This window comes from Macaca thibetana, chromosome 3, assembly GCF_024542745.1.
Source record: "Macaca thibetana thibetana isolate TM-01 chromosome 3, ASM2454274v1, whole genome shotgun sequence".
Classification (NCBI taxonomy): Eukaryota; Metazoa; Chordata; class Mammalia; order Primates; family Cercopithecidae; genus Macaca; species Macaca thibetana.
Genome location: NC_065580.1, coordinates 88,844,039 through 88,860,958, shown reverse-complemented (window position 1 = coordinate 88,860,958; position 16,920 = coordinate 88,844,039). Strand labels below are relative to the sequence as shown.

General features: G+C 36.2%; 1 protein-coding gene across 12 annotated transcripts in view; it reads right to left on the bottom strand.

Annotated features, from left to right (window-relative positions):
- Nucleotides 1–16,920, bottom strand: part of HDAC9 (histone deacetylase 9) — a 927,498-nt gene that overhangs the window by 718,194 nt on the left and 192,384 nt on the right. For 2 of the 12 annotated variants that reach the window (XM_050783061.1, XM_050783069.1), the window contains exon 1: nucleotides 2,313–15,754. The exons of 8 other annotated variants lie outside the window; for them this stretch is intronic. Coding sequence is in view for 3 of the 4 variants with exons in the window: in XM_050783069.1 (XP_050639026.1) it covers nucleotides 2,313–2,328 (16 nt within the window). In the remaining variant the exon portion in view is untranslated. Of the gene's footprint in view, nucleotides 1–2,312; nucleotides 15,755–16,920 lie in introns of those variants that run through there. 2 more of the 12 variants (XM_050783070.1, XM_050783083.1) reach the window with 2 other exon arrangements.

The window sequence follows — 16,920 nt, the reverse complement described above, 5'->3', positions numbered from 1 at the left end:
GCATGTCCCAGTTCTCTTCAGCACCTCCCAGAAGATTCAGCCAACTTTTATTTCTGCAGCGCATCAGTGTTTATCATTTGTTTTACAACAGCACTGCATGTTCTCAAAAACTGACTTAGATGTATTTCACCCTCCTCTACAAAAACTCAAGAGAGACAAATGGCCTTAAAAACAAAATCCACCACTGAAGCATGGTTAATTTACTAAAAGAGCATATCTTTTTTTACCTGTCAGTTCAATATTTACTTTTTACAGTGGTAACTCCACACCACCCCCACCCGCCTCTGTATTTGTCAAGATTTATGACAAATTTCCAGCTTGTAATTAGGCATTATGAAAATTCACTGTGGGAAAACTATTACTAGAGAAAAGGCTTTCCATTCAGCTTGCTTTATAGGAATACTGACGACTTTCATCTTCAGGAAGCCTAAGAGCAAAACCACAGATGCATTTCGAGTGCACATGTTTGAACAAACCTATTTCTTGTGGACAAATGCCCTAAGAAGTCAGACAGACTTGGAACAAAATCCTGGCTGTCTCTTATCAGCTGGGTAAGTAGCTTAGCTTCTCTGTACCTTAGTTTATTTTCTATAAAATGAAGATATTAATAGTAAATATTACATAGGGATATAGGGAGGAGTAAATAAGAAAACCACATAGCACATGCCACGTGCATTGTCAATGCTCAATAAATGACACCCATTACTATTTGATGAATAGTATAGAAAAAAATAGCTTAGGGAAGGTCCTCACCATCCATTTGTTGCCATCCTCAGAATTTCACTATTCTGATTAGCAATGAAAAAAGTATCTGAGTAACTTGCAGCCCTGGAAGACCTCTACATCAGAGATGGATGCATAAGAGCCTCAGACATGAGGCAGCCTCTCAGGCCCAACAGTGTTTCCTAAACCCAACTGCAGTGCCCCTTCAAACAGACATTAGAGGAGTCCATAAAGCCCATGACAGGGTCTTTTCCATCAGATCTACTCCTTGCTCTGTGAGCTTAGACAAATCTCTACTCCCTTGTCCTCAAAGTGAGAGGGTGGGCAAGACAAGCTCAGAGACCTTTTGTTTGTAGAGAGAATTAATTCAGAGCAGGGGAGGACTGAAGCAAGAGCAAGGAGTTTTCAGAGGGTGCAAAAGCAAGCAAGACATCTCAATGGAGACTTTTCCTAGCCTGGCATTATAAAATAATCAGGAGAAAAGCAATGGTCAGAAGATAGCCCAATATGCTCAGATATAACCTTTGGCTTTCTGCTTGGACAAATCACAACCCTACCATCACTCTAAGAATTCTGACCAACAGTTGTAGGCTAACAGTGAGCATTCTATGTTCCCAGCAATTTTCAGAGTCTTGGCACGCACTGGTTCATCATCCCTCATGCTCAGATCAGTGCTATTGTATTCATTTTCAGGTGAGGAAACTGAGACACAGAAAGGTTAAGAAATTGTCTTAAGGATACTGGATTGTGATGGAACCAAAATTTGACCCCAAACAGTTTGGCTCCAGAGACTATAATCTTAATATCTACCATCCCCTACTCCTGCTCCCACTGGTGAAACAACCACTGGAAACTCATTTGTGCTTTCTATGACTCATAATTCAATTTTATATAATAATATTTCTCTAAACCTTATATTGCTGAGCTGGTATAAGCCTTTAGGAAATCCTAGGCCTCTTTTATTTAATGTTCACAATAAGTGTATTTCAAAATGCTGCAATTCAACTAGATTGAAGGAGGGAATGTACCACAGATGTGTGGATGACACAACCTGGGCTCTGAAGTTATAGCTACTGAAGGCGTGTGATAGATGCATGGGAAATCTCTACACTATTCACTCTATTTTTGCTTGTGTTTGAACTTTTTGATAATAAAAGAGTTAAAAGCAACAAAAAATTTTAACCACAAAGAAGACAATAGAAGACTAAGCTGTTTCAAGATCCAGACGGCCATTCAGCTTCAGTAGATAATGCCCCTGCTGACAATTCCAGGCTAAATTTCAAAAACTCAGAGTACAGGAACTTATTTATCAATATTTTTACTAATTCAAGAACCCTCTCCCAAAAACACTTTAGTCTTATCTATCTGAAATAATAAAGGCATTCTCAGAGTTGAATGTTTTGCTCAATGTAATTTTTGTTGTTATTGCTGCTACTGATTGGAAAAGCGTTTTGCTTCCCTCCTCATGACAGGTTTATCTTTCCACAGCCTACAAATTATTAAAGACGATTTGCAGAGTCAAACTTAAAAACGTCTACCCCACTATCTTTTTCACAGTTCTCTTAAAAGGTTAAAAGAAAGAAACTTACCCGTTTTATTGTGCATTCCGTCTTTGCCAAAGTGTGCTGTGGTTTCGCAAAGTAGCTCAGTCCTTCTGAACTTTTCTGTATCCGTTATAATATTAAAGAGCCGCAAGGAAGGGAAGTGGTTAGTCAACTTGCTAATTTTATCAGTCCCTCCCACTGGTTAAATAGTACCTGATGCTACAGATGCAATATCAGTTTTCCCAGCTCATTTCTCTGCTACTGAACAACCTTATAAAGACTGCATAACTTAGGGGCAAAGAGAGTGACTATATCTGATATGTAGGCATGAGAGAGTTAATGAATGAACATTTTATTACTATTAATAAGAAGCCTAATAGATTACAGAAACCAGCAATTCAACAGAATGAGGAGGAGGAGGAGGAGAAGAAGGAAAGAGAATGTTCGTCAGCTCCATACTGTAAGCATACTCAATTTGGGTAGGAAGCGGAGTGATTTTTTTAATGCAATCAGAGGACGTGTGGGAAGTGGCTGGTGTTTCATTTGTTGATAAATGATTCTGCCCTGGAATGGATCCAATTTACCGGATATAGAAACTTCCACAACTGGGGGCCCTGGCTCCGACGACTCTCTTTCTCTGAAGCTTACTAATTAAAACACAGGGCAAACTACCAAATGTGTCCCTCTGAATGAGGGAAAATTAGACATCCTCTGAAGAAGCAGCTATGAATTGTTTCCTAGATGGAAAAGCCTGCAGTGAATGAAAGGAAAAAGAAGAGGCTGAGACCGCTTTTAATGAAATAAAATGATTTTGCTGTTTCAATCTCACTCCAAAAGATTTCAACATATAAAACACTGTCACTCCAGAACCCTAGATTATGCAATTTTCTGAGCTACTTAAATGGGTGCATTTGAATTAAATCTGGAGTACTCACTTCAAAGTGCCTTTCCCACCGTATCTAAGCATTGTGGCATTGGAAAAAAAAAAAAAAAAAGTCTGAAAACCAAATCATCCTGAGGCCTCATTAGCTCTTGCTTTTGATTGGCTAAGAAAACGTTTCTTCAAAGAAATTCTTATTTTTTACATACATTTACATGTGGTGATAGTTTCACAAAACGAGTTAAATTTGGTAAGCTGAGGCAGGTTGAGGAAACTAGCGATTCTGTCACTGATACCCTTCTTAGTATTCCCCCAATTCAATGATACTTAGCTTATAAAATAAAGAAAGGAAAAACTTTGAAGACTTACTGAATTTATTTTCCACCTCCTAAGTCTCTTTTATAATTAGATCTAAGAAAACAAAAATCTAAGTACTACGCTGAAGGAAAATACAAGCAATGCCTTACTCTGAGATCTCTCCAATAAATTCTCTTGAAGAACAAAAACTGCACAATTCTAAGCCCCCAAGGTCATCTTTTTATATTTGGTCTGAGTTTAAGAACAAATACCTGAAATCAATACTTCACAGCCATGACTCTGGCTTTAGTCCCTCTCATTCACATCTGTAGCTTTTGCATCTTCAGGAAAGAAAGAAGAAAAGATACAGTTCTAGAAGAAAAAGAATGGGGGGAAGTGAAAAAGAAGGGAGAGAACTTTGCTTCATTGTCCCCTTTTCCAAAACTCTTAACAGCTTCCCCAAGCATCTAGGTCGGGTGGCACCTCCTCAGCTTTATCCACAGGCCTTCCTCACCCATTCAAACATACCTACTTGCCCCTCTCTGAAATCCTGGAGCATATTTCATCATCCTCTCAGTCTAGACATAACTTATTTCTATGTAATGTCTTTCTAGAAGCCTGCAAGCCTCTTTAGGACCAATGTATATTCTCTATGCTCACCTAGAGCATTAAGCTGCTCAAGCCCAAAGCTTCACATTTAAAAACAAGTATTTTGTAATGCCTCTTTTACTAACCTAGCACAAAGCTCATAGTTTATACAAACAACCTCTATAATAATATTCTTTTTAATTACAAAGTGCCCCAGGAATGAGCATAACCTCCATAGTAAGGAACTTATCTGATACCTACTCTACTACCAACAAGTAAATATGAATTAAAGAGAAGTAATAAGAAGCCAGTACTTTCAAGAAGGTTAAGAAAGTGAAAGACTGGAGGGTGAGTGGTTGCATGGACATTAGGCTAAAATTTAGTATTAGAATAAGAAACAATAAATCAGGCTTACAGGCATGTGATAAAAGGAAAATAAGAGTAACTGAAGTCTAGATAACATGCCAAGGCAAATTATAGATGGTAAAAGTGAAAAACACACAAAGAAGCATTAATATTCTCTCATAAGATCTGAGATTTATTTCTTATTCATAAAAAATGTTAAAGAAGTGTTAATTTTGCTTTTTGTTATATTGAACAAGGGTGCTACAAATGAACACTGATGGAGCTGCATTGTGTTGGTTATTCAGATACCATAGCCACCTTGTTGTCAGTGACATGGTTTTCCTAATGGTGAACAATGCACAGTAAACCTTCCAAAGCAAAGAACAATTTTACCTGAAATTTTACAGTAGTTGTAGTCTTAGGAAATTCAATGTATACTAAAATTGAATTAAAGCAGTTTTTATATGTGCAACCAATTTTGTTTCTAGGCTCAAATAATTATAAACAGGTGTTTCACCTATATGAATACCCAAAGGGACTGTTGAAAATGCAGGACACAACTTCCAGGTCCAGGACGGCCTCTCACATAACAGGACAGCAGTCTGCTAAATGTCAATAGTGCCCTCCAAGCACTGTGGCATCCAGAAAACACTTTCAAATCTTCCCTTAGGGGCCAGTAGAGCCTTGTTGAAAGCACTATCCTAGACAAACTACTGCCCTTCAAACAATTTGGTTTTGGGAGTCAGGTAGGCATATCAAGATGTGAAGGAGACCAGGACAGGAATGTGCTGAATGCAGAGTGCATGCTCCTGCTGGCTAAGGCCAACTGTGGCCATCTGCTCTCAACTGTGGCCAACCAGGAGTCAGCCCCAGCAGCACAGAACCCCCATTTATCAAGAGAAGGTGGACATCTGGATTTTTATGTGAAACCTCCTTTTTGAAAAAGAGTTGGCAAACACTCTTTGAACTACACAAAGTTTGTCTTCAGGCTAACATGATTATTGGTTGCTCATTCAAAAACATAACAACAAAAATATGTAATGTCAGAGTATGGTATTCAGTGTAACAAGTGCTTTGATCCCCTATTGTATATAGGAATTATATAGAATAAACTGGAGTATCTGCCAACATGTTAATTAGAATTATCTATTATTTTTTCATTTTTCTTTTTTCTTTGCAGTATTTTCTAATTTTTCTAAAATAAATACATAAGGCTTTGCCATAAAAAAATAAGCAATAGAAAATATATTTCCATTTTTAAAATTGGAAGATGGTAGTTATAAAAAGCTCTTTAAATACACTCAGAAAAAACTACCATTAAAATGGGTAAAACAAATTAAATTCCTTTCAAATACCCAGTTCTGTTTCATCTCAAGCACTGGTTAAAGATCAGATGTAAAAATTAAACTGTCTGCAAATCCAAAAAGGGATATGCCCAGGTAATGGAATCATTACCTTGTGTTCTAGATATGTAAGTCATTATATTATCTCTTGTATTAGATGGTCAGAGCCCACACAGGAAGGATGCAGGTCTGACTGCGCGTCATAGAAAGCACTCAAATGAATTGTGAGTCAATTTAAAAAGACCTAGGTTCTAAAAGTGGTAAAAAATAAACTTTCCTATGAGCAATAATAATAAAGTTAACCTTTAAAATGAAGGTGCTTTAGTAATTTAATTACCTTTTTCCTATTTACAAAATTAATATTAGAAGCTGAGTCATGATGGAATTCAATAAAATTATTTTATTAACTTCCTCTAAAGCTTTAAAGTCTCTTTTTATAATTCAGTCTTCTCCTTCACTCTGCTGAAGACTTGGACCTCATTTTATTCCTATAAAAACTTATTTTCCCCCAAATTAGAAATATGTAACTAGAAATGATTCAAAGCTGACCCTCCTAGGTACCAAAACACAACATCCTGAAAAATAAGCTTACATCTTGAAATATCATACATAAGACCACTTAAAACACACATTTATATACACTATACATTCTGTAATTATTATTGAATTTTCACAATTTAGAAAAATGTACCACTAGACTGTATAGAGAGGGACTAATTGAACCATGGTAACCAGTATGAAAATAACGATGATACAATTTTTAGAGATATTACCTTTTCTTTTTTTCTTAGGAAGCACGGTCATGCATGGTGCTTATTTTGAAAGGAAATTCAACCTTTTTCTGGTCTTAAGTTATATGCTGACTAGAGCTTGCATTCTTAAATATGTGTTCAAGTTTGTTCATTTCAATTCTGCAGAATCAGAAGATTATACAGTTTGTGAACTAAATCTTTCCTTTCAATTGTATCTTTCAATTTTGACTACAAAAGCAGATGTATGCAGGTTTGAAAGTTGCTAGTTCAACATTGTGGGGGAACCCAGGGTAAACAACAAAATTACCAATTGCCTACCATAAAAAGAAAATCTCATCAGCATAGTATCATGTAGCATGTTTTTCTGAGATGCATCCCAAATTTAGTGTCTTTAAAATGCCTTTGACACTTGACTAAATTTAGTGCTAAGATGATTGTTTGCAGCCAAGATTTTGCTTATTGACCTATATTTAAATAAATGAGAAAAACTACCACTGGAACACAATGTGTCTAAATATATACTTGCTGAAAAGAAGGAGCATTCCGGTGTCCCCGTCTTCTCTAGTAAACATAAAACATAATACTCAACTTCACTGGGAAGCAAATAAATATAAATTATGACACATTAACATTTTTACCTATCATTGATGCTAATAGATGACGACAAGCACATGATGTGAAAAACTCTGCTGGTAGGAGTGTAAATTGGCACACCTTTCCCAGGGAAAAAAATGTCACACTATATCAAGAATCTTTTAAAACATTCACACTCCTTAAGAGTGATTCTATTTCTAGGAATTATTTCCAAACAAAAAAAAAATCAAGGATGTGGATGGCAATTTATGTAAATGAATGTCCATCACACTGCTACTTTAAAGTGTCACTGAATAACTGCAAATGGTGTATATTCCCAATATAAGGAAAATAATAAAAGAAATTATGATAAAAACTTCTACAAATCATGATACTGAAAATATTGAATAACACTAAAAAATGAACAACATTGAGTAAGAGAGGGGATAGAAAAATACACATTGTGACTTGGTATTATGACCCAAGTCTTAGAACTCAAACATACACTTGCCATTCACACCCTCACAATTTCCCCCAAATTTTATCCCACAGTCAATGGAAAAAAGACCAAAAGAAAAGCCCAGAGTGTGAAGACTGTGTCCTTTACTTGTCCTTTAGCTTCTGGAATTTTATTTCATTTTACTTTGGTTCAGTGGATTTTAATTTTTCTCCTTGATAAAGTGAAGCTTACCTGGCAACTCAGAAGATTTAGGGTGAAATCCACCTCACTTTAATGTGGAAACAACTGTCAGTGGGTCCTTATTTTAGTTATTCCACAAGAAATCACATTACTTTTTAAAACAGAGTGCTGAAAATCATGTCTGATTTATAGCAAAATGAATATTTAAAATTTTACCTGGGACAACAGTAACATTGAGTGTTGGATTTAAATCAAATGAAGAAGAAAGAAATCTTCCTGTATCTAGTCCCTATAAAACCAAGCACTGGACAAATTGGAACTCTTTTAGTTATCACAACAACCCTAAAGGTTAAGTTTTCTCATACTTAATTTACACATGGAGAGACTAATTTACCCAAAGATTAGATAAATTGGCCAAGGTCTCACATTTGACAAATCAAGAATCAGAATAGATTATAGTCGATCCTGACCACAAAACCAAAGACTAACACTACATACAAAGATTTCATAATGGAATACAGGTAGTTAACCCGTGGTAATCTTCAAACATACTTTTCTTGTCTAAAGTTACTATGGTGGAAGATGAAATAGGAGGTAATGGAGAATTGGGTAAAAGTACACAATTGAATACATTAACCAAGCCTATATTTTTCAGACCAAAAGTCAGGACACAGGATCTGAACCTGTGAAACAGAAGTAGTCCCAGAGTTTCATGTTTCATGTAACCACCATTTGCCTAATGTTTAATGAAAAAAAAAAATGTGTGTGTGTGTGTATGTGTGTTGTAAATACCAAATTACATTTATAATTGTTTGTATTGACTTTAAAGGTAAAGTCATACAAATAACATATGATCATAAAATCAAGTAATACACAAAATATATATAGACAAAGCAAAAATTGCCTCATTATCCTACACTACACAAAAAGCCAGTGAGAACAATTTGGTGGCCTCCTGGACTTCTTTATGCTCACATTCACAAAATTAAGGTAGCACTTAAGGATACGAATGTTGTGTAAACTGTACAAGTGACATGAGGCAGGGTTTAACTTTAAACACATTGGTTTAATTTCCAGAGGATCTCCTTTCTGACTTTTTATTTCGCTGGAGCCAGAGGGGAGAATACTCCACAAACAAAGAAATGGAGAACTTTGTTGTTTTGATTTGTTTATTTTTAATACTTTCCAAAAATCCAAAGTATTAGGTGGTTGATTCTGCCATTTATTCCTGTTTCCTTTCGAGCAAATCATTTAATTCTGCAGTTGAATGTTTCCCATCTATAAATAAGGGTGATTACCTATAAGAGTTCTGAAAAAGTCAGTGACTCAGTAACTATGTGGAATTATATTTCAGTATCTTTCTTTTAAAATCTGTTTTAGAGTAATGCAACATGCTTAACAAAAATGAAACGCAAACCTTTAGAATTTCAAATGAAGAATTAAGACACCATTGGGCCATGTGTACTCACAACCTATTATGCAAAAAAGAATGATAATCGATTCACCAAATAATAGCCATACCACTGTTATACTTTCTGCTACATAAACTTGGTATTCCACTACATTTAAAACAAATCTCTAATTCACCTTTGCTTTACTCAATCTCTTTGATATGGTTTGGCTCTGTGTCCCCACCTAAATCTCATCTTGAATTGTAATCCTCACATATCGGTGGAGGGGCCTGGTAAGAGGTGATTGGATTATGGGGCTGGACTTCCCCCTGGCTGTTCTCGTGATTGTGAGTGAGTTCTCAGGAGATCTGGTTGTTTGAAAGTGTGTGGCACTTCCCCCTTTGCTCCCTCCTGCCACCATGTGAAGAAGCTGCTTGTTTCCTCGTTGCCTTCCACCATAATTGTAAGTTTCCTGAGGCCTCCCAGTCAGGCTTCCTGTTGAGCCTTCAGAACTGTGAGTCAGTGAAACCTCTTTTCTTCCTAAATTGCCCAGTCTCAAGTAGTTCTTTATAGCAGTGTGAAAACGGACTAATACACTCTTCTTATATTATTACTATGCCCTACTATGAAATATCTCCCCTTGCTGGGTTAGAGTGTTGAGTATCTAAAAAATTGAGATAGAAATTTCAAGGCACTGAGAACCAGAAAAAGGTCAAAGAGTTTCATATGCCCCATTCATTACCTTTCAAATGCAGGACCTAAAAAATATTCAGAATTTCCAACATTTCTTTCAGCCCTAATTTTAACGGTGGGAATCTTTAATCAGTCAAATAGTCCTGAGCTCTAGCTAGTTCTGTTCACACAGTGACTGGCTGTACAGAGTGAAGATTACAACATCAACCATGAGGCCAAGAGAAGGCAGTACCCAGACTCATTTATTACTTTTCCCCCAGGGGATTGGTATGGATGCATTGTGAAGTGCAAGTACAACATCCTTTTGCCTCATGGAACACATGGGGATAAATTCTTCACCAAATTACACATAATCCAAGTGAGCAGAATTCTTAAGGGAATGCTCAGCAAGTGATAATCACTTTCCCTTTGTGCAAATATGTCGCTTCCCTTTCAGAAAAGGGTCCTGGGACCTTGCATTGTGCTGTTTAACAATAATAATCACAATGTATCACTCTCATCTATTTCTCCTAAGAAGTAAAATGTTTTTATTTCTCAAGGACAGGGAGTCTTGGGCACCATTTTGAGATTTTCTTGAGAAATATTCACAATATACTTCCATTTACTAATCATACAATCTTTAGAATGTTATTAAACTTTCTGGACTTTATTTCTCATTTACAAAATGGGATTTATAATACCTATTCCATAGAATTGCTGTGAACATTAAATTAGGTTTATTATATACAGGGCCTTGCACAGTGACTAACGCATTGTAAACAGTCAAAAACTGATAAATACAATTACTGTAACTACTAGCAATAAACAATATTTAGTTTTTTCCTCCTCATACTAAGAAGGATATTATGATGATTCTGTGTGTGTATGTTTCTTTCAATATTTTTTACAGTAGCTACAGGCTTATTCAGGCCCTTTTTCTAAAAGCTTTACTATATAGTTTAAAAAATCCTTTTACGAGTCATAATCCTATTGAGTCAAGAATAAAATGTGTACTTTGTTTCAGGCAAACAACTGTTCAACAGAAGCCCCTTCAATTTTTAATTATGCTCTCTTCCCTTTCCAAGTTCACTGTTATTCTCTGATTTTTAATCTTAAAAGTCAGTCAGGGTACATTATTTATGTTATATTCAATACGGAGAAAAAGGAGAAAAGGGATTTTATTCAGGACACTAACTCTAACCTTGAAATGTTATTTTCTGAACATTTGTTCTGCTCACTGAGCAAATTTTAGTCTTCAAGTCAGATGTCTAAATACAGTGCTTGAGCTCTGCTTAAAGGCTAAAAATACAGACTTCTGCACAAGGTGATGGTTACAAAGGAAGGTGTTTAGAATATGGTTCAATAGAAGCTAAGGTAATTGAGCATTAGCTATACAGTTCAGCCAGAAGAATTTCTCATCTACACTGAAGCTTTGGAGTCAAACCGTAGGCTATTATCCTTTGAAATACATTTTACATGGAAAGAGAATCAAATAAAGAAGTGGTTTCCTGAAACCTTCACCAGGTCCTCAGTTTTGATCATTTGAAGACTAGAAGTCATGGAATCCTTTGTCAACCTCTCTCTCTCTCTCAAATTGAGTACTTAAGCACAGTAAATCTGAACAGGAAGACTGGCTGCAAAACCCATGCAGTATTTTCCTCCTCTTGCGAAAATATATGAATAGAAGTCAGTGAATAGTTTTGATGCTTACTAATACCACGATAAAACAAGGTCATCATATAGAAAGTTTATTATCCTCTAGGAAACATACTGTGTATCACTGCCTGATTCTGCTTCAGACTCACAAACTAAGCTCTATTCCACCTTGTATCATCCCTTCTCAGACTCACAAACTAAGCTCTGTTCCACCTTGTACCTTGTATCATCTTACACTAAGTCTTCCTCAGGCACATCTGCCCAAAAATAAAGTGTCAAGGAGAGGGGAAGAGGAAAATAAAACAGAGGCCTGGAATGGATAATCCTGTTTCTGTTTTCAAATGACACGTGAGGTTCATTTAATTCTTTAAATGTTATTCCTTTTGAGAAACTGGAAAAGATAACATTAAGTGCACAAAGAAGAAAAGGGCAGACAAAAATGTTGATGTGCTCATGATAAGTAATGCCTAAATAAATGATTAAATGGAAGAAGTCATAACAATATTAGACCATCTTGATAGGTTATTTTATTATCCAAGTCTCCTCTTTTTTATTTTTATTTTTATTTATTTATTTTTTTGAGACAGGGTCTCATTCTGTCACCCAGGCTGAATATAGTGGCACGATCACGGTTCACTGCCACCTCGACCTCCTGGGCTCAAGTGAGCCTCCTGTCTCAGCCTCCTAAGTAGTTAGGACTACAAGTGCATGCCAACATGTCCAACTAATTTTTTTTTTTTTTTTTGAGACACAGAGTCTCGCTCTGTCGCGCAGGCTAGAGTGCAATGGAGCGATCTCGGCTCACTGCGACCTCCGCCTCCTGGGTTCCAGTGATTCTCCTGCCTCAGCCTCCTGAGTAGCTGGGATTACAGGTGCACAGCAACATGCCCAGCTAATTTTTGTATTTTTTAGTAGAGATGGGGTTTCATCATGTTGGTCAGGCTGGTCTCGAACTCCTGACCTCGTGATCCTCCCACCTTGGCCTCCCAAAGTGCTGGGATTACAGGCATGAGCCACTGCACCCAGCTGCTACTGTTTAATTTTTTTGTAGAGATGGGGTCACACTATGTTATCCAGGATGGTCTCAAACTCCTGAGCTCAAGCGATCCTTCCGCCTTGGCCTCCCAAAGTGCTCAGATTACATGTGTGAGCCACTGTGCCTGGCCCAAATTCCCTCTTTAAATACTGATTATACATAAGTCTCATGAACCTATTCTGTCTTTTTCAATATTCATTTTATTTCCAGTGCCTAGAAACGTAACTGATGTAGGTCCTTAAATATTTGCTGAATGGATAAGTATATTTTCATTTTGCTTTTATTTGCCTTTTAACTTTTCAATCTTTTTAAGGGTAATTCAGTTATTTTTTACATCTCTAACAATTCCCCTTTCAACACTCAGAATTCCCCTTTCAACACTAGCCAGAAGAGATAAATGAAAAATTATATCATAATTCCTTAATAAAGCTTTCATGCAAGAAATAATATTTGGCCAAATTACACCAAAAAAATGAATTAGGCCTCTTTGGAACTAGTTTCTAGGCAATATTTGTCCTTATTAAATGAGTAAAAGGGCCAGGCACAGTGGCTCACACCTGTAATCCCAGCACTTTGGGAGGCTGAGGTGGTTGGATCACGAGGTCAGGAGTTTAAAACCAGCCTAGCCAACATGGTGAAACCCCGTTTCTACTAAAAATACAAAAATTAGCCGGGTGTGGTGGCAGGTTCCTGTAGTCCCAGCTACTCAGGAGGCTGAGGCAGGAGAATCGCTTGAACCCGGGAGGCAGAGGTTGCAGTGAGCCAAGATCGTGCCACTGCACTCCAGCCTGGGCGACAAGAGCGAAACTGTCTCAAAAAAAAAAAAAAATTAAAAGCAAACACACATTCATACTAGATATATATCTGACCAATTTTTTGCATTATCTTCATCGTGAGGTCACTGGGTAGAAAAGATCAAAGTATGAAAATTTCCCTAACCATTTCATTTATTCTTATCCCATAAAAATCAAACTTGCCTGCAAATTTACTCTTTAGTAAGAACAAGCATAAAATTGGTGGTGGAAAAGCCAGGCAGGCAGCGAGATGAAGTAACTAATATTGGGACAACAAAAATCTGAAAGTCGAAAACACACTGCCATGTCCTTGTGTTGTGTCAAGTACATTTAATAAAAAACAGTTTGCTACAGTCAAACATTTCTTTGAAAGTGTGCTTTTATTATGATTGGATTTTGTTATTTGGTAGATATTTAGTTGTGCTTTATTGAATGATGAATTGAATTGTGTCCATGCCTGAGATTGGTCCAATATCTTTCTAATTTACTTCCAAAATGACATACAAAGTTGACTTTAAAATTCCCCCAAGCTTCCATATCTGTGTTTCTGAATTTCCAGATCCTGACTTTCAGAACAGAGTACCCACTTCCACAGCAGAGAATACTCTTGTTATAGAATGTTCAATAGAATATTCAATAGGAAAAAAAAATTATTTTTCTTCCTTGAATTACTGAACACCCCTTCATACCTTTCAAAGTGATGTTTTAAAATCAAATGTGGGATGCATAAGAGATTATGTCTCTCTTCATATGCACAAATTCACAATGTCCTGGGGCATTGACTTCAGCACAGAAAATTCCTGATAGTTTAGTCAATTTAAAACAAAAAATGTTTAAGAAATAACTGCATCATATAGAATTTTAAGTACTTCTCTTTTACCAGGTTACATAAAAGGCATGTCTAAATTTAGACATATGTAGATAAACATGCCAATCCCTGAAAAACCCTAGACCACAGAAGTTCTAGGGAAAAGTCTGTATTATATTAAATATGAGACTCCATTTCCTTGTTTTGAATTATTGGTGCTGCTGTGGCAACAGCACAATACAGAACTTTGTTGCTCTCTCAGCAAAGCTATTTATACTATTTAAACTCTTCCCGGGGAGTTCTTCCTCTACCATGTTCTTCCGTTATTTTAATAAAGCACTCCATTCAAAGCGTACGTTTTTGTTTTTAAATCATTGCTAAATGTGAAATAACAAATCTCACCTTTGAACTGCTTAGGCAGACTCTAGACATGAAGCTAATTTCTTGACATGTTCTAAAGTCACTGAATACCCATTTCACAGATCACAGTGTTCTGATAGAAAAGGTCAATTTCTTGCAACTGAAAGGGGTGATATGTGGCTTCTAAATGCTGGGAGAATTTACCAAAATATCCAGAAGTGGAACATAGCTGGTTAAGTAATGATATTTTAAAATACTTCAGAAGGGAAGAGATCTCTATGGAAGTTCAAGATGGTGCTGCTTCTTCTTTGTATGATGTTGCTAGTGAAGTGAAGGTTCAGATGTCACTAGCTGAAGCAGCAAGTGCAATGACATAGACATGGAAAAGGACTAACAGTAATTAGTTGCATAAAGCTACATGATAATAAGTTTTTTTAAAACTTGCTCTCTGGGATAGTTAAATTAACCAAGCAAAGAGAAGAATCAATCAATTTTATTTAAACTATTAACATGTTAATTAACTATAACTATAAAGCATTTCCTATTAATTAGTAAATTGGCTAACCATTTAGTTGAATCAGAGGTAAGACTTTTTAATAAAATCTTTGACCATGGTAACTGCAAATATTCCCATATTTGGAAATTAATCAAGACAATTGAAAGAAGTTGTCAGGAAATGAGAAAATGAGGTAGGAAAATGACTTCCAGTAAGTCTTCTTTCAAATGACTGGGAGATATTTGCAGTCATGGGTATAAAATAAGATACTAGGGTCAGGCAGACAATATCAAAATGGAAGAAAAGAACTATAAGTTCTATGTGTAAATAAAAATTTTACTTCTCCAGCTTCATCTGTCATCCTCCTCCTCTGACCCTGCACACATACTACTCCAGGTACAAGTAATTTTCATCTTTCTTTCAACAGGTCAAAACCTTCCACTCTTCCAATTTGCACCTGCTGCTCTGCTTGTCTGCCCCTTCTCACCTCCTTTTTGCTGGTAAACGCTCATTCACGTTTTAAGACATGGATCCGTTGCCTTCTCTCCCAACTTGACCACTTGGCCAGTGTCCACCATCCAAGCAGAGCTTGTCACTGTTTCTTCAGTGCCACAGGCTATTATTCCTACTTCTTCTGGAGTGCACATATTTTGTTATCATTTCTGTCTCCTTCTCACACTAAACTTCGGTCTCCTCTAGGGCAGAGTCCACACAAAGCTCATTCATTTAGCTTTGTACCTGTGTTTTACTTCTTAAACAATGTAACTATCTATGATTACTGAATGACTGGTAAAAATAATATCAAAGTAAATTTCGAATCAGATTAATATACTATATGTTTCAAAATTAGAGGCAATTTGCTAATATAAAAGGATGCAAGAAAATTTAGGTATGAAAAAATGATAAGGATAAAAAAAGAAAAATTTAGGAGAAAAAGACAAAGAAGCCATTTTTTGTCACTGTCAACTATGAATACAAGAAAACTTATTTAGTAAATATTGTCCTATTAAAATGTTTTTGAAGTAAATATTAGAAAGGCTAAAATGAATAAGCTTTATTTCTAGTTTTATATTTGGCTCACCAAGAAAGGCAAATTGGGTAAGCTGTCACTTCAACTGATCATTATTTCATTATAAAATGTAACACCACTCACTGTCTATGGAAGAAAAAAAAAAGTCACATATTCTCTCTTATTAAAACCTATGCCCTCTAGAGGTGCTCTGTCAAGCTGAGAAATGGCATGTCAAGAGATATAATACGCTGCAGAGACAGATGTCCCTATTCAAAATGCATGTATGATGATCAATCACAGCTCAGAACACTCCTGAAAACTCGAGTGCCACACTTAAAAAACAATTACAGAAAGATGTGTTAAAATAATATCAAGAAGCTGACACAAACTGAATGCATTAGGCAAGACATTCAAAAGTATTTGTAGAAAATAAGAATTTTGTGTTTTTCTAAGGTTCTATATAAGAGTTCAGAGGGAATTATAAAGGAAATACTGTATCAATACCACACTCGCTCTTGGGAAAGCTCCCTCTTGCCTTATCCTCCATTACTCTGAGCTACCTATTCAATGTGCACACCTGGCCTGCCATTAATTCCATTCCTAGTTTCATACAGGTTAAAAATGGAGTCAAGCTATAGTATAAGAATAGATATAAAATCTGATAAAAATGTATACTATGTTTGCAATTATTTTTAGTATCTACCACTGAACCATGGCATCTTTCTCAACTGGACAGCTTTCTTTAAATTGTTACATTATAGACACACAGAATAACATAATAAACAGTTGCATATTCATTCATTCATTCATTCATTCATTTACTAAACATATGTTTATCGAGGGTCTACTATACCTGTACTCTTCAGGGTGCTGGGGATACGCTCGTGGGTAAGACAAACAAAAATCCTGGCTTTTGCAAACTTTGTTTTATCATGGGAAGCAGATAATAAAGAGTGTACACTAAACAGAGGGAAATGACAGGTATGTTAGAAAATAGTAAGTGCTATAAA